This window comes from Dama dama, chromosome 19 (genome assembly GCF_033118175.1).
Source record: "Dama dama isolate Ldn47 chromosome 19, ASM3311817v1, whole genome shotgun sequence".
Taxonomy (NCBI): Eukaryota; Metazoa; Chordata; class Mammalia; order Artiodactyla; family Cervidae; genus Dama; species Dama dama.
The window spans coordinates 92377301-92400024 of NC_083699.1; the positions used below are offsets into that span (position 1 = coordinate 92377301).

At 41.7% G+C, this 22724-nt stretch overlaps 2 protein-coding genes across 4 annotated transcripts in view; one reads left to right on the plus strand and one right to left on the minus strand.

Moving 5' to 3' along the window:
- The window catches only part of SLC9A9 (solute carrier family 9 member A9), a 676865-nt gene that overhangs the window by 625586 nt on the left and 28555 nt on the right, over positions 1-22724 (minus strand). The window lies entirely within an intron of this gene.
- Positions 80-16492, plus strand: LOC133073832 (3-ketoacyl-CoA thiolase, mitochondrial). The gene is made up of 2 exons (XM_061167827.1): positions 80-157; positions 14974-16492. Exons 1-2 carry the CDS (start codon positions 80-82, stop codon positions 16153-16155), a joined length of 1260 nt encoding a protein of 419 aa, XP_061023810.1. The 3' UTR covers positions 16156-16492.

Genomic DNA, 22724 nt, shown 5'->3' on the forward strand with positions numbered 1-22724 from the left:
CAGAATGGAGTTGTGGAAAGTACACTGAACTCAGAGTCAGAAGACCTTGTCCTAAGACCAATTCTGCCACAGATCAATCATGACCAAGTCACATAAGTTTTCAGAGCCTCAGTTTCTGAAACATGGGGGTGATACCTGTTCACCTCATGGAAAAATGGTGAGACTAAAATGGAAATAACAACAATCTTTGAAAAGGGAATGCATATTTATTGTAATTTAAGCAGGGCTGAAGTTCAGGGTCTGTGTTCCTCACTAATAGACTGCCATTACCACTTGTCAGTTAGTCATAACAGTAAGTAATAACATTTTTAAAAAGCACCTTCATACATAGACTCTCATATTTTCTTTGCAACAACTGTTTGAGGTAAGTACTGTGAATATCCCTCTTTTACAGAGTTGGAATCAAGGCTCAGAGTTACATGACTTTTACAGTTACAAACCTCATAAGTATCAAGACTTGTACTCATATCTTAGCTTCTAATTGTGAGTCCATTGCTTTGTTGATAACAATAATGATAACAAAACTAGCAGTTAGTATACTTTGAACACTTACTATGAGCCAGGCACTATTCTAAGTGATTTACAAGTTTTTCTCATTTGCAACTCACAATTATCCTACCAGGCAGTTAGGGATATCCCATTTTACAAACAGGTAATTGAAGCACAGAGAAACCAATCATCTTACCCAATATCATTTAGCTGGTAAGTAGCACCTGAACCAAGTAATATGGCTCCAGGGACTACCTTCTTAACTAAAATATTCCATCTTCCATCCACCTATGGGTTCAGGTTACCCACTCCACTACTGGATGTGTCCTCATTAGCTGCAAATACATAAAGACCACCTACATTTTCCAAATCATTGCTACAGCATCTAGACACCAATGGCCAGAGAGTCTCCTATGTTTCTGAACAAGATTCTTGACACATGAACTTATCACTGTTACCTTTGTGACCCTTTACTAAGGTAACTATACCTTCCAGCTTAACCAGAACAATCCCAGGTAGTAGCTGTTGTCCTGACTTAAATCAATACTCATGCTCCTCATTCACATGCAAGAGTTCTAGCTTGAAAATCAAATGATATGGTTTTCTATTCCTAACTCTAGACACTCAGACTCTTGGCCTTTATTTCCTTATACATAGCTTGGATTGGCTGCTGGTCCCCTATAGGCCTGCCCTTTGCTGTGTGAGTTGCTTACCTCCCATCACCCCCACCTTGTATTAACATGAGAAGGGGACTTCCTGGCTTCATATCAGCAGGGGAAGAGAAAATAACAGGTGGATGTGGGAAGGGCTTGATCTTTCATCTCACCAAGAGTATTCATTCTTCAATACCTGGGTGAGGATTACAAAAGGAAAGACAAGCTTGTACATCAAGAATGATTCCCTCGCCATCTGGGATTGGTCTTCATCTTGGCCAGTCTTAATACTATAAAGCAAAAGAAACTGCTTTCTGACCCTCATTATATATAGGAATGTAACAGTCCCACAGAGTTTCTTTTTGATTTACAATTTTCTGAGTTTCCATTATCTTTTTCAGTCCTTAGCTTTGAATTGTACATGCAGCTTCCCCATCATAAGGCCTCAGCAGGGAGCAACTGGCTTGGGAAGCTGGACAGGGAAGGGCTGAATCAGCAAGGACCAGTCACAGCAGGCATGCTTGAGGGGATTTGGGGGAAGTAGAGGGGATGAGCTGAAATCAGCATAAAATAGGTGCCAAACAACTTGATTTAAAATTAAAATGATGTGTTTTTCAAACAGTGCATTCACCTTAAAAATGATGCATTAAAAAACAATACCAAACTTCCTTCAACATAACTACTTCAAACTTTGTCCCAAGGGGGAAATCCATGCTTGCCAAGGGCAGATGTTAAGGAAGAAGAGTAATATAGCCCTTCTAACAACTTTTTCTCATTCATTTTGTCAAGTGGTATGACCAATCCCTGTTTTATAAAGAAAAATATGAGAGGTTAACATCTCCAAGGTCTCAGTGCTAGAAGTGGCAGAGATAGGATTCAGCCCAAGGTGTAATTGTAAAACTGCAATGGACTGAAAATTTGTGTCTCCACAAAATTCATATGTTGAAATCTAACCCCTAAGATGATGGTTTTAGGAGGTGGGGCCTTTGGGAGGTGATTAGGTCATGAGGATAGAACTCTCATACAGGGGATTAATGTTCTTATAAAAGAAAACAGAGGGCTCTCATTCTCTCTCCACATAAGGACACAGCAGGAAGACAGCCATCTATGAATCAGGAAGTTAGCTCCCACCAGACTCCAAATATGCTGATGACTTATCTTGAACTTTCCAGCTTCTAAAACTGTGAGAAATAAATGTTTGTTGTTTAAGTCACCCAGGATACGGTATTTTTGTTATAGGTGGCAAAAAGGACTAAGACAAAATCCTTATGCATTTCTCCATATCACCCTAGAAGCAGTTAGTTCAAGCTAAAGATAGGAATCTTTAACAGTGGATCTTAAGACAAGCCTCATGTGAGAAAAAACGTTTTTGTGAGATGAAACATGAGGTGTGTAGATATTTCCAGTTCTCTTAAAAATGCGAAAAATAGGCATGTATTCAGTGGTATGCTAGTAAATCATCTCTCTGGAGAGAGAAAAAAGCCTACAAGCCTGAATTTGCAGCAGTTGACGGTTTCTAAATACTCCCACCATGACCCATTTCAAGCTGCCAATGTTTGATCAACTGGCTTGTAAGATTCTGGATATTAAATAAATAATCAGCTCTCAGAGAACAGACAAGCCTGTTCTAGTACTCCACTGCATTCTTTTACTTCAGCTGTGTGTTAACTCATCATTTGGGTACTCTTCTTGAGCACATGACCTACGTAAATATATAAAGTTTCTCACACTATGAAAGGTATAGGAGACCAGAATCTATTACATACTCCCCCCAAAAAGTGCCTTTTAGACAGAATTATTTTGAGCTGATTATTTTGAGAAAGAGCAGACAAAGGAGATGCTTTGAAAACAGACTAGAAATTACCCTTTTGTAAGGTGAAGGAGGAAAGTGAAAGAGCCGGCTTAAGACTAACTATTAAAACTAAGATCATGGCATTTAGCCCCATTACTGCATGGCAAATAGAAGGGGAAAAGGTGGAATAGTGACACATTTCCTCTTCTTGGGCTCCAAAATCACTGCAGACGGTGACTGCAACCATGAAATCAGAAGATGATTGCTTCTTGCAAGGAAAGCGATGACAATCCTGGACAGTATGTTGAAAAGCAGATACATTACCTTGCTGACAAAGGTCGGTAGAGTCAAAGCTATGGTCTTCCCAGTGGTCACATATGTTGGTGAGAGCTGGACTATAAAGAAGCAGAATGCCAAAGAATCGATGCCTTGGAACTGTGGTGCACAAGAAGACTCCTGAAAGTCCCTTGGACTGCAAGGAGACCAAACCAGCCAATCATAAAGGAGATTAACCATGAATATTCACTAGAAGGACTGATGCTGAAGCTGAAGCTCCAGGATTTCGGTCATCTGATGCAAACAGATGGCTCATTGGATGAGACCCTGATGCTGGAGAAGATCGAGGGCAGAAGGAGAAGAGGGTGTCAGAGGATGAGATGGCTGGACAGCATCACTGATGCAATGGACATGAACTTGGGCAAACTCTGGGAGATGGTGAGGGACAGGGAGGCCTGGCATGCTGCAGTCCATGGGGCCACAAAGAGTCAGAGAGAACTGGGCAACTGGACAACAACAACAGCAAGGGAAATTAACATAAAGGAAGCCTCCATGTGTCAGGGTGTCTCCTTCTTGATACCAGGAAGAGAAAGCTAAGTCTAAATCATATGAAATTTATCAATAAAAAAGGCACAGACTTAAATCTGCACAACAGTTTTACCCTTGTTCACCAGACATTTCCAGGTCACCTTCCTAAAACTTTTATCTTAGCTGAGGATGTTATTGAAGCCTGAATTCTAAGCCATCTCTTTTAACTTATTCTCTAGATTTCTCTCAGGCATATATGAAATAAACTTCTGTGTGTCTTTCTCTTGTTAATCTGTCTTTTGTTACAAGGGCTCTAGGCAAAAACCTAGACAGGTAGAAAGAAAGATTTCCCTCCCCTATTAGGGTTACAATATGTTAGATACTGGGCTTTTCCTTCAATGAAGGCCTTGTCACCTCTGCTGCTTAGAATGTCAGTCCCTTCAGAGGTTGGTAAGACTGAAAAGAACTGCCTGATGCAAAGTCATGCCCTTTCCAGAGAGGCCCACATCCAAAGACAAAATGATTTGGTGTTTTAGAGTCCAGACCATCTCAGTCCGATGGCAGAGGACTCTGAAGAGCCATTCTAACTTCAGAACTTGCAAGGCATTAGACAAAATTGTCAGGCCTGCGTCATAGCTTAACTTCTCCCTTTGGCCCTCTGAGGTTTCCTTCCTCTTCCATTCATAAGATATTGATATCAAGCTCCCTTAACCATCCTGCTCACTAAACTCTACTCTGAGTCCTCTAGGAACTCAACAGTCAGAAAGAATGGTACAGAGGGAAGTTCCCACTTCCCTGGTGGCTCAGATGGTAAAGCGTCTGCCCGCAATGTGGGAGACCCGGGTTCGATCCCTGGACTGGGAAGATCCCCTGGAGAAGGAAATGGCAATCCACTCCAGTATTCTTGCCTGGAAAATCCCATGGACAGGGGAGCCTGGTAGGCTGTAGTCTATGGGATCGCAAAGAGTCGGACATGGCTGAGCGACTTCACTTTCTTTCACTTTCCACTGCAGGGGGCACAGCTTTGGTCCCTAGCCGGGGAATTAAGACCCTGTATGCCATGTGACACAAACAAACAACAACAACAGTAAAAGAAACTGAATTTGTAAGACATCCTCACTCAACACACCTCCACCTGAGGCAGAACTCTGTAAACCAGACCATGTCCAGTTAGCCTTATACAGTAAGTCACCTACATATAATTGAGTTCTGTTCTGAGAGCATGTTCATAAGCACACAAAGTTAGTCTAGGTACCCAACTACCTGGAGAAGGAAATGGAAACCCACTCCAGTATTCCTGCCTGAAGAATCCCATGGACAGAGGAGCCTGGCGGACTACGTCATGAGGTCGCAAAGAGTCAGACAGAACTGGGCACACAGCACATACATACCCAACTACCACAACCAGCTATATAGTACTGTACCGTGATAGATTTATAATACCTTTTACCCAAATAATACACAAACAAGCACAAAAGATCAAACATTTTTAATCTTACAGTATAGTATCCTGAAAAGCACAGGAGTACCAGATCCATCACTGCTGTTTTCACACTTGCTTACAGACATCCTGGGCTTGACACAAAGATACTGTACCACTATACTCTCCACAGTACCATAAAGTATACAAAGAGGATGTACACACGCGACAATGTACACCAGACACGTGAACTGATTTACATGATTGGACACACAAACACACATACACATCTTTGAAAGCTCACAACTTGGAGGTTCGTATGTAGGAGACTTAGTGTAACTAAAAATGGATCTGAGAGGAGCAGCTGGGAGACCCCTAACACAAGACAGGCTCAAATAGCATCAGGAGACAAGCCAGTTAAATGCACATCTTCTTTAAGGTCCTCACTCCTTCTGATTGTTCTCACCCCTCTGTGCCACTTATGTTTACCCTGCCTTCAGGCTGTGTAAGCTACTAATGAGGAGCTTCTTAATGACCTTAGAGAAAAACCAGGAAACACAGTTGGATGGAACCTTATATAATTACTCGCTGGAGATCAACAATGATAAATGTGCAGTCTTGCCTAAGTTTAATGTTTTAGAAGGAATAAAGCAAACAGGAAAGGAATTGAAAGATCCATTTTAAGTTGTATGTACTCATACTATAAATCTTCACGAGAAATCCCTTTTTCTCCCTCCCTTTTCCCTCCTTCTCTGTTTGTCTCTCCTGTGCCCAGCTCCTTGTCTCCCTCTCCCTCTATCCTTGATCAATTATTTGGAGGTAAGGCCAACATCTAGAAGGAATGAAATTGGGTCATTTGTAGAGACATGGGTGGACCTAGAGTCTGTCATACAGAGTGATGTAAGTCAGAAAGAGAAAAATGTCATACATTAACACATATATATGGAGTCTAGACAAAAATGGTACAGAGGAACCCATTTGCAGGGCAGCAATAGAGACACAGATGCAGAGAACAGGTGAGTGGACATGGAGAGTTGGGACTGGGGTATAAACTGGGAGATCAGGATTGACACATATACAAGATTGTGGGTAAAACAGATGGCTAGTGGGATCCTGCTATATAGCACAGGGAGCTCAGCTCGGTGCTCTGTGGTGACCTAGAGGGGTGGTATGGGGGAGGAGATAAGGGAGGCTCAAGAGGGACGTGACTATATGCATACATATAGCTGATTCACTTCATTGTGCAGCAGCAACCAACGCAACATTGTTAAGCAATTATACCGCAATAATAAATAAACAAACAACCACCAAAAAGAAAAGAAAAAAGCTGTCAACAATTCAACTGTCTGAGCAGCAAGAAAACCGTCACAGAACCCTGGTACTTCACCCTGAGGAGAAATCTGTGATAGATGCTTGGGAATAAAATGGCCAACAGTGAAGACAGGACAGACTGGCTCTGAGAAGTAGCAACTGGCAAGCAGAGACAGATACTTCATTACATCATCCACTCACTTGCCAGGGTCCACAGAGTATCAACCAGGTGCCAGGCACCCTGCTGTGAGCTGGGAATACAAGGGACCAGGGACAGAGCTGGTCCCTGCCCTCCTGAAGTCTAGTGAGAAGACAGACAATAACCCGACATCATAGACATAAATATTAATTTACATCTGAGCTAAGATATAGTGGGAGAACTTCAGCTGGAGCCTTAAGACGTGATATTGAAGTATAGTAATGTGGGATCTCCTGGGGTGGGACTGAATGTTTCCACAAAACTAACAACCCCTAAAAGCATCCCTGCCTCAGGCCTAGAGCCCACATGCATATAGGTGCTGCTGAGACTCAGAATACAGTGCGATTTCAGAAAAGAGCAAAATTTTTCAAGAAAATTATTTTCAAGAAAAATATAAAAAATAAAGTAAAAATAAAATTTTAATAAAATATGACCTGTTTATTGCTCTTTAAGTTGAGGTGCATATATGTTAGGACATGAACAAGATGATCCACCTAAGTGTGCAAAAAACTTTATGTATTTTTTTCTCACCCTTTGAAAAATTCTAGTCTGATACTCTTTTCTCATAGCAGTATTACCTGAGCTTCCTAGGTGGCGCTAGTGGTAAAGAATCTGACTGCAATGCAGGAGACCGCGGTTCAATCCCTGAGTTGGGAAGATTGCCTGGAGAAGGAAATGGCTACCCACTCCAGTATGCTTGCCTGGAGAATTCCACGGACAGAGGAGCCTGATGGGCTACAGACCATGGGGTCATAAAGAGTCAGACACGACTAACACTTTCACTTTATAATATACACAATACATTGTACTATAGCACTTGCATGTCATTTACAAATAAATGGGCAAATATAAGGAACACATACTCAATAGTTTAACTGATGCAAATATCAAAGTTTGGAAATCAGTGTTTTAAATTACTTGGCAAGTACCTGATGCTCAATAATAACAAGTAATTTACTGAGGACTTATTAATGCTAAAGCACATTAGCTGGTTATATGAATTATTTCATTTAGTTCTCATAATAACTTTTTGAGGTTGGTACTAGTATTGCCTCATTTGACAAAACAAAGGCATCAAGGATTATGTCAGATGCTGAAGATCACCCAGCAGGTTAAAGGTAGACCAGAGGTTCAAACCCAAGTATTTTAATTGTAGAATGGGGCTGTCACCAATACTATGCTGTCTCATACATGCCAGTTCCTATCATGTATGTGTTGATATTTAAAAGAATAATATTTGGGGGTTTTTTGGAAAGGTCACTTATGAGGAATAGTTTGTTCTGAGATAACACACATTAAATATAAGACATTAGTAAATACAGAAAATATTATCAAATAGCAAGTTTTAAGTCAGTTTTTAAAGACTGCCTCTCACGGAACATGTTTCACCATGATCTTGAACTGAGTAGGACAGGGAAATAGAATAGCTTTAGAGCCCCCAGTCACCCATAACCCCCTAAAATAGCTTTGAAAACCTATCCTTTGAATGGATAGCCATTCCCTTCTTCAGGGGGTCCTCCTGACCTAGGGATCAAATTAGGTCTCCTGCACTACAGACAGATTCTTTACCATCTGAGCTACCAGGGAACTTTGATATCTAAGTGGATGGCTACTCAGCATCCCAAAATGCTAGTCCACGTTGTGGTCTGCCATGCTGGCCCCTGTAGTTCCTAAAAATGAATCTGTGATGCCACTAGTCCTTTCTGGAACTAGGCAAATGGTTGACCAGAGATGGTCCAAAACCAGGCATCAGTCGGGAAGAAGGAGTGATTGGGAGATGGTAGGCATATCAGTTGTTTCTCCCCATGGTGGTCAGGGATACTTTCTTGGGCTCGAAGTCTAGAACCTGAGACGCTTTCCCTTTTCTCGATAGCCACCCTCCTCTTATCAAGTTTTGTCACATTAGGAAGTGCACCGATGCCAGTGTTCATCCTACTCATGCACTTCCACATGACTCCTTTCCTTTGCCAACCAAGAGTGAGTGTGAGAGACATCAGTACAGTCTATGCTCTAATGACATGACATCCAAGAGATTATTGCCACCAGCAGCTTTTACATTATTTTTGAATAGCTAGGTTTTTTGTTAAGAAATAAAATTGGACATCTGGTTGGAATTCAATCCTACCACAAATAAATGTCCCAGTAGTCAGCTTCCTTAGAACACTGAGTGATGATATGCGATGATCTGTGAAGAAGAAAGGAAGTCAGAAGGATTTTTGAGTGCCGCGTCCATACCACTGTGTGAAAAAGCCAAGCTGCATTCCAGATGGCAAGGACGTAATCCAAACTCTGTCTAACAGAGCTGTCTAGGGTTATTCTTGGGCTTCCCTGGCGGCTCAATGGTAAAGAACTTGCCTGCTAATGCAGGAGACATGGGTTCAGTTACTGGGTCAGGAAGATCCCCTGGAGAAGGAAATGGCAACCCACCCTGGTATTCTTTCTTGGGAAATCCCATGTACAGAGGAGCCTGGTGGGCTATAGTCCATGGGGTCATGAAAGAGTCAGACTCGACTTAGCAACTAAACAACAAGGGTAATTACTAATCTTGCATTTGGAGTGCTCCAAGTTACAACTAAACTGTCACAAAATAACTCCTTCGTATCTGGACTATGCATTCTGAAGACAAGACTGCAAAAGTGGCCTGGATGCTATGTCAAGACTGCCAGCCTTTGGGGCAATGATGTTCCTGTTATTTCTGCATTTTCTATATTTTCACTGCCCATTCCAAGCTGACATCTCTCTTCTTCCCTCCACCTTTCTCAATCACAATGAATAGAATTTTTCCAGAACTTCTATTATAGACAAAATGATCTTGGATATTCATGAAAAATACAGCAAAGAACTGGCAAAGGGAAAAATTGACCTCAAGAAAGTAAAGACATCTTCTATTATTTAGTTTTGTTCTCTTCTTCCAGATCTCTGGGTGGCTTACTCCCAAATTCATTCAGATCTAGGGTCCAACTTCACCTTTTCAATGAGGGCTTCCCTGCAAAGCATATCTAAATACACTTCTCTTGCCATCTTCTCATGTGGTTAACCTGGCTTCATAGCGCATGTCTTCTCCTGACATTAGACGATAAATACTTATACTGAACTGTACCTTGTCTAGCTCCCCCTTAGGATCTAAGCTCCATGTGAGTGAGGGCTTTGTTTTGCTCACTACTGTATCTGCATCACTTAAAATGAGTACTTAGCATACGAATGGTGCCCAATAAATAGTTGTTGAATGAATAAATGAATACAGAAAACTTATGTTGTTCAATGACTAATTTAAAACCAAAAGGAACTAATCATCAGGAAAATGCAAGTCAGAAGCACAAAGAGATAGGAGACATCATCTTACACTTGTTAAAATGCCTATCATAGAAAAGACAAAAGGTAACAAGTGTTACCTTTCTATTCCAGATGTGGAATAGAAAAAGGAACACTTGCACATTGTTTATGGGAAAGTAAATTGGTGGGGCCAGCAAGGAAAACAGTATGGAGGTTTCTCAAAAAAATGAAAAATAGGACTACATTATGATCCGGCAATCCCACTTCTGAGAATATATCCCCCCAAATTGAAATTACAACCTTGTAGAGATAGCTGCACTCCTATGTTCACTGTCTCATTATTTACAATAACCAAGACATGGAAATAACCTAAGTGTCAATTGATGGGTAATTGGATTAACATGCAATAGAATTATTCAGCCATGCAGAAGCAGGAAACTTTGCCATGTGCAATAACATGGATGGAACTTGAGAACATTATGCTAAGTGAAATAAAATTGCGAAAGGCAAAACTATATCATCTCACTTATTTGGAGTCTAAAAAGAACTGTAGAAACAGAGAACAGACTGACTGTTGCCAGAGGTGAGAGAAGAGGGATGGAAAAATGGTTGAAGGTGGTCAAAAGATACAAACTCCCAGTTATAAAATCCTGAGGATATAATGTACAGCATGGTGACTATAGTTAATAACATTGTACTGTATATTCAAAAGTTGCTAAGAACTTAAAAGTTCTCAGGACAAAAAATTTGTAACAACATGAACTGATGAAGGTTAACTAAACTTATTGTGATAATCATTTTGCATTTGATACATACATAGATATATATGCGTGACTGCATGCATGCTAAGTCCCTCCAGTTGTGTCCAACTCTTTGTGACCCTGTGGACTATAACCCACAAGGCTCCTCTGTCCATGGGATTTCCCAGGCAAGAATATTGGAGTGGGTTGCCATTTCCTCCTCCAGGGGATTGAATTCCTATCTCTCAGATCTCCTGCATCAGCAGAGGAGTTCTTTACCACTAGCGCCACCTAGGAAGCCCTATAGCTATCTATGTAGCTATAGAAAATCATTATGTTGTACAGCTTAAACTGACATAATTTTATATGTTAATTTATCTCAATAGAACTGGAAAAAGTTTAATGGAATACGGAGTCTTGAGACATTTCTGAAATCATGCATCAGGCCAAAATTCTACAAAGAAAGTTGAACAAAGGTGGAAGAAGATAGACGAAACGAATTAAAAATGTTGGGTTTCTTTATTAACAATAGATCTCTCAAGGAAGGTTTACGATAAAAATATATAAGTCTATCCAAAGAGACTCAATCCATGCACTGCCAAGCTTGAGATTCCCTGAGACCCTCTCATGTGTAAGAATCAAGACTGGTCATGATAGAGAAATATAAATCATGAACCCTTGATCTCTACAGAGTGGAGAAATAATTGATAGTATTCTATAAGGGTTTCTCCAAACTCCAAGTGCTGATTTATCGTGACATTTGCTTCTCTCACTGTGGCTAGAACAGTTTTAGACATTCCTTTCCTGTCTTTTCTTTATCTTCCCCCAAAATGTCCCAGTACTGAGTGCAAATATGTATCTCATGGTCTAATGACTCTTTCTGATCAAGCTGTTCCTGTTAGCAGAAGAGTTTTGCCTTCTGGACTCTGAAGCCAGAACAACCAAGCAAAAAGAAAGACTGGAAAGAACAGAAATAGTTTACAAATAAATATGTGAGAATTAAGACTCTGAACCACAAACAGTCAAAATCATCTTCAGAAAAAGTTGGACAGTGAGAAAAAATCAGACATTGATGTCTTAATACTGAACATACAAAGTTATTTTTTAAAGTAATATAATTACTGTTGCTATAAGGACTTCCTTAAAATATCTCAAAAATACACAGTACTATCAACACAATTGATAATAGCTTCGGTGTGACCTATTTGCCCGACAATTCTCTTTATTGAAACAACAGACAAGACCGATTGCTTAGTAGTTTAACTTGCCCTAAAATAACTTTCTTTACCAAATGATAGTGTCATTTGTCACACAGGAAGTGAAGGCTTGGCAAACTTTTCACTGGGGTTTCCTTTGACTTTTCACACTACAGTCAACTGATTTATAAATTATAGGAAGTATAAATTTAACTGTGCTGACAACTTTTTGAAAATCTGCTAGGTCTGCAAGACTTTTCTAGCCAAATGGTCTGCTGACCTTATGCTTATTTGACTTTACATGCTCATGCTGCAATATGGAAAGAAAGACAGTTTAAAATAGCAACAGGAGAACCTATTAAACACTTCAGAGTGACAATGGCTCCACCTTTAAAGCTGCTGTAACTCAGGGGGTGTCTAAAGCTCTAGGAATAGAATATCACTTACACTGTTCCTGGAGACCCCAATCCTCAGGAAGGGTTGAAAAAGCTAAAGACATTATCAAAAGACATCTGTGCAAGTTAACTCAAGAGACGCAGGACAATTGGATTAAAGTCCTACCCATAGCTTTAATGAGGGCTCGAACTGCCCCCAAAAAGGAGGGACTGTCCCCCTTTGAGTGTATTTATGGAAGGTCTTTCTTACGCATGGACACTCTTATAGACCCTGAAGCCTTGGAATTAACTAATTATGTAACTCAGCTCTCAGCTTTTCAACAGGCATTAACAGAACTCTGGGAGACAACTCCTGTCCCAGCCTCTGAGTCAAGCAAGCCTCTATTTGAGCCAGGAACCGAGGTCCCCATAAAAACATTGGGGTCTAGGGGCCCATCTCTCCAGCCCCTCTGGGAAGGCCCTTAACAGGTTATTCTTTCTTCTCCCACAGATGTCAAAGTGCCAGGAATTGGTTCGTGGGTACATCACACTCGAGTTAAGAGGTGGCACCCTGACCAGAACTCAGACTCTGCTACAAAGCCACAGTCATCAAGACAGTATGGTACTGGCACAAAGACAGAAATATAGATCAATGGAACAGAACAGAAAGCCCAGAGATAAATCCACGTACCTACGGACAACTTATCTTCAACAAAGGAGGCAAGGATATACAATGGAAAAAAGACAACCTCTTTAACAAGTGGTGCTGGGAAAACTGGTCAACCACTTGTAAAAGAATTAAACTAGAACACTTTCTAACACCATACACAAAAACAAACTCAAAATGGATTAAAGATCTAAATGTAAGGCCAGAAACTATAAAACTCCTAGAGGAGAACATAGGCAAAACACTCTCCGACATAAATCACAGCAAGATCCTCTATGACCCACCTCCCAGAATATTGGAAATAAAAGCAAAAAATAAACAACTGGGACCTAATGAAACTTAAAAGCTTTTGCACAACAAAGGAAACTATAAGCAAGGTGAAAAGACAGCCCTCAGAATGGGAGAAAAATAATAGCAAACGAAGCAACAGACAAAGGATTAATCTCAAAAATATACAAGCAACTCCTGCAGCTCAATTCCAGAAAAATAAATGACCCAGTCAAAAAATGGGCCAAAGAACTAAACAGACATTTCTCCAAAGAAGACATACAGACGGCTAACAAACACATGAAAAGATGCTCCACATCACTCATTATCAGAGAAATGCAAATCAAAACCACAATGAGGTACCATTACACGCCAGTCAGGATGGCTGCTATCCAAAAGTCTACAAGCAATAAATGCTGGAGAGGGTGTGGAGACAAGGGAACCCTCTTACACTGTTGGTGGGAATGCAAACTAGTACAGCCACTATGGAGGACAGTGTGGAGATTCCTTAAAAAGCTGGAACTAGAACTGCCATATGACCCAGCAATACCACTCCTGGGCATACACACCGAGGAAACAAGATCTGAAAGAGACACGTGCACCCCAATGTTCATCGCAGCACTGTTTATAATAGCCAGGACATGGAAGCAACCTAGATGCCCATCAGCAGACGAATGGATAAGGAAGCTGTGGTACATATACACCATGGAATATTACTCAGCCATTAAAAAGAATATATTTGAATCAGTTCTAATGAGATGGATGAAACTGGAGCCCATTATACAGAGTGAAGTAAGTCAGAAAGATAAAAACCAATATAGTTGGAGAAGGAAATGGCAACCCACTCCAGTACTCTTGCCTGGAAAATCCCATGGATGGAAGAACCTGGTAGGCTACAGTCCGTGGGGTCGCAAAGAGTCAGACATGGCTGAGCGACTTCACCTTACCTTACCTCAGAAGAAATGGGACACATCTGAGCGACTTTCACTTCACTCAAACTGCAAACTCTGTCTGCCCTGTAGAGGGCAGCAGCTCAAAGCTAACTTTTAATTCACCTTAGTGGAGGAGCATGTAGTTGGCCCCACAGGTACATGATTAAGGATTCAGCTGGATATTTGGGCTCCCGGCTGTGGTCCTTTTCTTTCACAAACCCCCCTCAGTTCCCAGTAGCTGTGATTGCTGCAAACTCAGTTTTCTTATTCTTCAAGCCAGCAAGACTGAGTTTTTTAATTCTAGCCCTTCTATTCAGTGTAGAATGCTGGCCTTCAAGTTAACAGCTATAAGCAACTTGAACGTTCACCGTGTGCTATTCCCTTTTTCCATATCTGCTCTTCACTTGCCTATTTTTCTTCATTTTCTGGGCACTTGAGGAAGCCATTCTTCTCTATCGTCAGTGTCTACTGAAGAGTTGGCCAAATTGGAGCGTACTAGGTGATGACCAGAGACAGGACTGTACCAAAATTAGGAAGAAAGCAAGCAAAGGGGAAAGAAAAATGAAATAAAGTAAACACCGATGTGAAAAAAGGCCGAGACTGTCAATCAAGGAGGATTAAAAGACATTTACAGGAAGGCATGGCCTTCCCTGGTGGCTCAGTGCTACAGAACTCACCTGCCAGTGCAGGAAACAAGGTTTTGATCCCTAGGTCTGTAAGAGACCCTGGAAGAGGAAATGGCATCCCACTCCAGTATTCTTACCTGGAACTCCCCATGGAGAGAGGAAGCAGGCTGGCTACAGTCTATGGGATCACAAAGAGTCGGACATGACTTAGTAACTGAGCACACAGATAGGAAGGTGTGTTCATCGTTGCTGCTACGCGAACCCCCTTTGGAGCCTATGGAGGTCTTCTGAAAGACTTCACAGCTACTGACATGGCTGAGTTTGCTGCCAGGGCTGCCTTGTCTGCTGGCAAAGTCTCACCTGAAACTGTTGACAGTGTCGTCGTAGGCAATGTCATGCAGAGTTCTTCAGATGCTATATACTTGGCAAGACATGTTGGTTTGCGTGTGGGAATCCCAAAAGAGATCCCGGCTATCACTATTAACAGGCTCTGTGGCTCTGGTTTCCAGTCCATTGTGAGTGGATGTCAGGAAATTTGTTCTAGAGACTCTGAAGTTGTCTTGTGTGGAGGAACTGAAAGCATGAGCCAGGCTCCCTACTGTGTCAGAAATATTCGTTTTGGAACTAAGCTTGGATCAGAGCTCAAGCTGGAAGACGCTCTGTGGACAGGATTAACAGATTCGCATATCCAAATGCCGATGGCAATTACTGCAGAGAATCTTGCTGTAAAACATCAAATAAGCAGAGAAGATTGTGACAGATACGCCCTGCAGTCACAGCAGAGGTGGAAAGCTGCTAATGATGCTGGCTACTTTAATAATGAGATGGCACCAGTTGAGGTGAAGACAAAGAAAGGAAAACAGACAATGCAAGTAGATGAACATCCTCGGCCCCAAACAACCATGGAGCAGTTAAATAAACTTCCTCCAGTGTTCAAGAAAGAAGGAACCGTTACTGCAGGGAATGCATCGGGGGTTTCCGATGGTGCTGGAGCTGTTATCATAGCGAGTGAAGATGCTGTTAAAAAACATAACTTCACACCACTGGCAAGAATTGTGGGCTATTTTGTGTCTGGATGTGATCCCACTATCATGGGTATTGGTCCTGTCCCTGCTATCAGTGGGGCACTGAAGAAAACAGGGCTGAGTCTTAAGGATATGGATTTAGTGGAAGTGAATGAAGCTTTTGCTCCTCAGTATTTGGCAGTTGAAAAGAGTTTGAATCTTGACCCAAGTAAGACCAATGTGAATGGAGGGGCCATTGCTTTGGGTCACCCATTAGCAGGATCTGGGTCAAGAATTACTGCACATCTGGTTCATGAATTAAGGCGTCGGGGTGGAAAATACGCCGTAGGATCAGCCTGCATTGGAGGTGGCCAAGGAATTGCGGTCATTATTGAGAACACAGCCTGAAGAGACCAGGCAGCCTGCCCTGGTCCATGCTCACATGACTTGACCAAGCCACAGTAAACCAGGTGACCTTCAGAGCAGATGCCAAACCAGCCATGCTCTGCACTGAGAGTGACTGGGTTTGGGCAAGGGATGGTGAAGCAAAGACCCATTTATCATTAACAAGAGCCCATGCCAGAATAAATACTCTCAAATTTGTACCACATATGCAGCATTTCTGAACTGAAATCCAACTAGCATAGGCTTTAAAGGGAATTGTATTCTTGCCAAATAACCATCACTTATGCCTTAAATAATATGATTGCAGGGAAATTGAATAAATACTGCCTTAACTTCAAAAAAAAAAAAAAAAAAAAAAAAAAACCAATATAGTATACTAATGCATATATATGGAATTTAGAAAGATGATAACGATAACCCTATATGCAAAACAGAAAAAGAGACACAGATATATAGAACAGACTTCTGGACTCTGTGGAAGAAGGCGAGGGTGGGATGTTCTGAGAGAATAGCACTGAAATAAGTATACTGTCAAGTGTGAAACAGATTGCCAGTCCAGGTTGGATGCATGAGACAACTGCTCAGGGCTGGTGCACTGGGAAGACCCAGAGGGATGGGATGGGGAGGGAAGTGGGAGGGGGAATCAGGATGGAACACATATAAATCCATGGCTGATTCATGTCAATGTATGGCAAAATCCACTACAATATTGTAAAGTAATTAGCCTCCAGCTAATAAAAATGAGTGGAAAAAAAAAAGAAAAACATAATGTGTTAAATCAATGAAAAATAAATAAATGAGACTGATTGATTCATTTATCATAGTTTTAAACTATGATTTTTCACTATAAAACAGCTCCTTCCTTTAACTTCTAAGGTACCCACTTCTGTCCTGTCATTTTCTATGAACCCGCAAGACACAGCAGCAGAATTAGCTCTTCATCCTTCCTCCTCGTACCCAACTGATCTAAATTTTACAGTGTCTTCCTTCCTTGTTTCTCTTCTATCTGCCCCTCGGTTACCATTCAATCTTAAAACTTAGCTGTCCCTCCGCTTTCACTCTCTACCTCGTACACAGCAGCCTAACTATTTCTTTGCTTTTTTTTTTTTTTTTTTTTTGTCAACACTGCACTCTTCCACTGACTACTAACACAGTGGGCACTACTCAGCCTGGAATTTAAGTGATTTTGTAGCCAGACTCTGCCCTTATCCCCACCCTATGTTTCATTGATCTTACTTCAACAACTTAGAAATGACTTTCTTTCTTGGAATATTCTCTACCCTTTTTTCTACCCATGCTTGGAATGACTCTCCAATCTCCAAACACTACATATACCACTACCAGAGTCAATCAGCTATCCTTCCTCAAAATCATTCCCATATGGGAGGAGTCAAGATGGCAGAGGAATAGGGCGGGGAGACCACTTTCTCCCCTACAAATTCATTGAAAGAACAATCGAACGCAGAGCAAACTTCACAAAACAACTTCTGATCGCTAGCTGATATCATCAGGCGACCAGAAAAGCAGCCCATTGTCTTCAAAAGGAGGTAGGACAAAATAGAAAAGATAAAAAGTGAGACAAAAGAGCTAAGGACAGAGATTCATCCCGAGAAGGGAGTCTTAATAGAGAAAGTTTCCAAATACCAGGAAACCCTCGCACTGGAGGGTCTGGGGGAAGTTTTTGAATCTCGGAGGGCAACCTGACTGGGAGGGGAAGAATAAATAAAACCCACAGATTACATGCCTAAAAGCAACTCCCAGCAGAAAAGTACCCCAGACGCCCACATCTGCCACCAGCAAGTGGGGGCGGAATGGAGAGGAGCGGGCGGCATTGCTTAGGGTAAGGACCGGGCCTGAATGCCCTGAGGACAATCGGAGGGAGCTTTTGTGAGTTACCAACTTAAACTGTGGGATAGCAAGAGAGAGAGAGAGATAATTAACTGGCCCAAACACACTGCCGGCCGTTCGCAGAACAAAGGGACCGAGCAAGTCCAGAGAAGAGCCTGCAGGCTGCGGACTGGCCCAGCCCCGCCGGAGGCAGGAGGCAGGGGGGAGGGGAAAAGGGCAGGCTCGGCCCCAAGGACCGCATCCCCTACCGCACTGCAAACAGGCCCCCAGTTTCTAATCAAAGACCTCCTGAGACTCTGGATGGTCGACATCCGCCGGGAGGGTCGCAGCGAGACACAGGGCGCAGGCACCCGACCGGAGCAGGCGGGGTCTGGGGCTGGGGACGTGGAGGGGAGAAGGCGCGCCGCACCCGACTGGTGCGGGCGGAAACTGAGGCTGGGACTGCGGAGGGGAGAAGGCGCGCCGCACCCGGGGAGAGTGTGCCCGTCAAGCTCCTGGCTGCCTGAGCTGCTTGGGCCGCGCTTTTGTGGCACTCCCGAGGGCTGGAACAGTGCGCAGGCCAGGGCACACTCCATACAGAGCAGCCGGGAGCCTGAGCAGCGTAGACAGGGAAAGCAGCGCCCGTCCCTCCCCGCAGCGCGAGGGAACTAGCAACCTGAACAAGAGACCACCTCTGCCCGCCTGTGTCAGGGCAGAAACTAGGCACTGAAGAGACCAGCAAACAGAAGCCAAATAAACAAAGGGAACCGCTTCAGATGGGACTGGTGCAACAGATTAAAATCCCTGTAGATAACACGGACTACACCGGAAGGGGCCTGTAGATATCGAGAAATGAAAGCTGGAACGAGGAGCTATCTGAAACTGAGCCGAACCCACACTGACCGCAACAGCTCCAGAGAAACTCCTAGATATATTTTTACTTTTTTTTTTAATTAAAAAAAATGATTTTTCTTTTTTATTTTTTCTCTTTTATTTTCTTTTAAAATTCCCTATTACTCCCCATTACTCCTTAACTTTCATTTTCATAGATTTTTAAGATTTTTTTAATTAGGAAAAATGTTTTTCTTTTTTTTTTTCCGTTTTCTCTTCTTATTTCTATTTTTCTTTTTCTCTTATTTCCTTTTAAAGTCCTCTATTACTCCTCTACTAACTCCTTAATTTTCAATTTCATTACACTATAACCTTGCAAGAAAAAAGAGAAGTCCTATTTGTAAACCAAACTTCATATATATTTCTAAAATTTTTTTTGTGTTTTGCTTTTTGTTTTTAAATTGTATTTTTAACAGTCTAACCTCTACTCTACATTTTTAATCTTTGTTTTTCAGTATATGATATAAATTGTGGACATTTAAGAATCCAATATTCAGTTCCCATTTTTTTTTATTTTTTTCTTTTTAATTAATTAATTAATTAATTTTTTCAGTGGGTTTTGTCATACATTGACACGAACCAGCAATAGATTTACACGTATCCCCCGATCCCCCCTCCCACCCCCCCCTCCACCCGATCCCTCTGGGTCTTCCCAGTGCAGCAGGCTCGAGCACTTGTCTCATGCATCCCACCTGGGCTGGTGACCTGTTTCACCATAGATAATATACACGCTGTTCTTTCGCAACATCCCACCCTCATCTTCTCCCACAGAGTTCAAAAGTCTGTTCTGTACTTCTCTGTCTCTTTTTCTGTTTTGCATATAGGGTTATCGTTACCATCTTTCTAAATTCCATATATATGTTTTAGTATGCTGTAATGGTCTTTATCTTTCTGGCTTACTTCACTCTGTATAAGGGGCTCCAGTTTCATCCATCTCATTAGAACTGGTTCAAATGAATTCTTTTTAACGGCTGAGTAATATTCCATGGTGTATATGTACCAGAGCTTCCTTATCCATTCATCTGCTGATGGGCATCTAGGTTGCTTCCATGTCCTGGCTATTATAAACAGTGCTGTGATGAACATTTGGGTGCACGTGTCTCTTTCAGATCTGGTTTCCTCAGTGTGTATGCCCAGAAGTGGTATTGCTGGGTCATATGGCAGTTCTATTTCCAGTTTTTTAAGAAATCTCCACACTGTTCTCCATATCGGCTGTACTAGTTTGCACCCCCACCAACAGTGTAAGAGGGTTCCCTTTTCTCCACAAGAACTAAACAGACATTTTTCCAAAGAAGACATACAGATGACTAACAAACACATGAGAAGATGCTCAACATCACTCATTATCAGAGAAATGCAAATCAAAACCACAATGAGGTACCATTACACGCCAGTCAGGATGGCTGCTATCCAAAAGTCTACAAGCAATAAATGCTGGAGAGGGTGTGGAGAAAAGGGAACCCTCAGTTCCCATTTCTATTCAGGAGTGTGTTGATTGCTCTCTCCCAATCTTGACTCTCCGTTTTCGACCTCAGAACACCTCTATTTCCTCCTTTCCCCTTCGCTTCCCAATCCAATTCTATGAATCTTTGTGGGTGTCTGGGCTACGGAGAACACTCTGGGAACAGACAACTGCATGGATCTGTCTCTCTCGTCTTGAGTCCCCATTTTTCTCCTCCTGCTCATCTCTATCTCCCTCCTCCCTCTCCTCTTCTTCATGTAACTCTGTGAACCTCTCTGGGTGTTTCTCACGGGGGAGAATCTTTTCACCATTAACCTAGAAGTTTTATTATCAGTGCTGTATAGTTGGAGAAGTCTTGAGACTACTGGAAGAATAAAACTGAAATCCAGAGGCAGGAAACTTAAGCCCAAAACCTGAGAACATCAGAAAACTCCTGATTACGCAGAACATTAAGTAATAAGAGACCGTCCAAAAGCCTCCATACCTACACTGAAACCAACCACCACCCAAGAGCCAATAAGTTTTAGAGCAAGACATACCACGAAAATTCTCCAGCAACGCAGGAACATAGCCCTGAACGTCAACATACAGGCTGCCCAAGGTCACACCTAACACATAGACCCATCTCAAAACTCATTACTGGGCACTCCATTGCACTCCAGAGAGAAGAAATCTAGTTCCATGCACCAGAACACCGACGCAAGCTTCCCTAACCAGGAAACCTTGACAAGCCAATCGTCCAACCCCACCCACTGGGTAAAACCTCCACAATAAAAAGGAACCACAGACCACCAGAATACAGAAAGCCCACTCCAGACACAGCAATCTAAACGAGATGAAAAGGCAAAGAAATACTCAACAGGTAAAGGAACATGAAAAATGCCTACCAAGTCAAACAAAAGAGGAGATAGGGAATCTACCTGAAAAAGAATTTAGAATAATGATAATAAAAATGATCCAAAATCTTGAAAACAAAATGGTGTTGCAGATGAATAGCCTGGAGACAAAGATTGAGAAGATGCAAGAAATGTTTAATAAAGACCTAGAAGAAATAAAAAAGAGTCAATTAAAAATAAATAATGCAATAAATGAGATCAAAAACACTCTGGAGGGAACCAAGAGTAGAATAATGGAGACAGAAGATAGGATAAGTGAGGGAGAAGATAAAATGGTGGAAATAAATGAAGCAGAGAGAAAAAAGAAAAAAGAATCAAAAGAAATGAGGACAACCTGAGGGACCTCTGGGACAATGTGAAACGCCCCAACATTCGAATCATAGGAGTCCCAGAAGAAGAAGACAAAAAGAAAGGCCATGAGAAGATACTCGAGGAGATAATAGCTGAAAACTTCCCTAAAATGGGGAAGGAAATAGCCACCCAAGTCCAAGAAACCCAGAGAGTCCCAAACAGGATAAACCCAAGGCGAAACACCCCAAGACACATATTAATCAAATTAACAAAGATCAAACACAAAGAACAAATATTAAAAGCAGCAAGGGAGAAACAACAAATACCACACAAAGGGATTCCCATAAGGATAACAGCTGATCTATCAATAGAAACCCTTCAGGCCAGAAGGGAATGGCAGGATGTACTTAAAGTAATGAAAGAGAATAACCTACAACCTAGATTACTGTACCCAGCAAGGATCTCATTCAGATATGAAGGAGAACTCAAAAGCTTTACAGACAAGCAAAAGCTGAGAGAATTCAGCACCACCAAACCAGCTCTTCAACAAATGCTAAAGGATCTTCTCTAGACAGGAAATGCAGAAAGCTTGTATAAACGTGAACCCAAAACAACAAAGAAAATGGCAAAAGGACCATACCTATCAATAATTACCTTAAATGTAAATGGGTTGAATGCCCCAACCAAAAGACAAAGACTGGCTGAATGGATACAAAAACAAGACTCCTATATATGCTGTCTACAAGAGACCCACCTCAAAACAAGAGACACATATAGACTAAAAGTGAAGGGCTGGAAAAAAATATTTCACACTAACGGAGATCAAAAGAAAGCAGGAGTTGCAATACTCATATCAGAGAAAATAGACTTTCAAATAAAGGCTGTGAAAAGAGACAAAGAAGGACACTACATAATGATCAAGGGATCAATCCAAGAAGAAGATATAACAATTATAAATATATATGCACCCAACATAGGAGCACCGCAATATGTAAGGCAAACGCTAACGAGTATGAAAGAGGAAATTAATAGTAACACAATAACAGTGGGAGGCTTTAATACCCCACTCACAACTAAGGATAGATCAACTAAACAGAAAATTAACAAGGAAACACAAACCTTAAATGACACAATGGACCAGCTAAACCTAATTGACATCTATAGGATGTTTCACCCCAAAACAATCAACGTCACCTTTTTCTCAA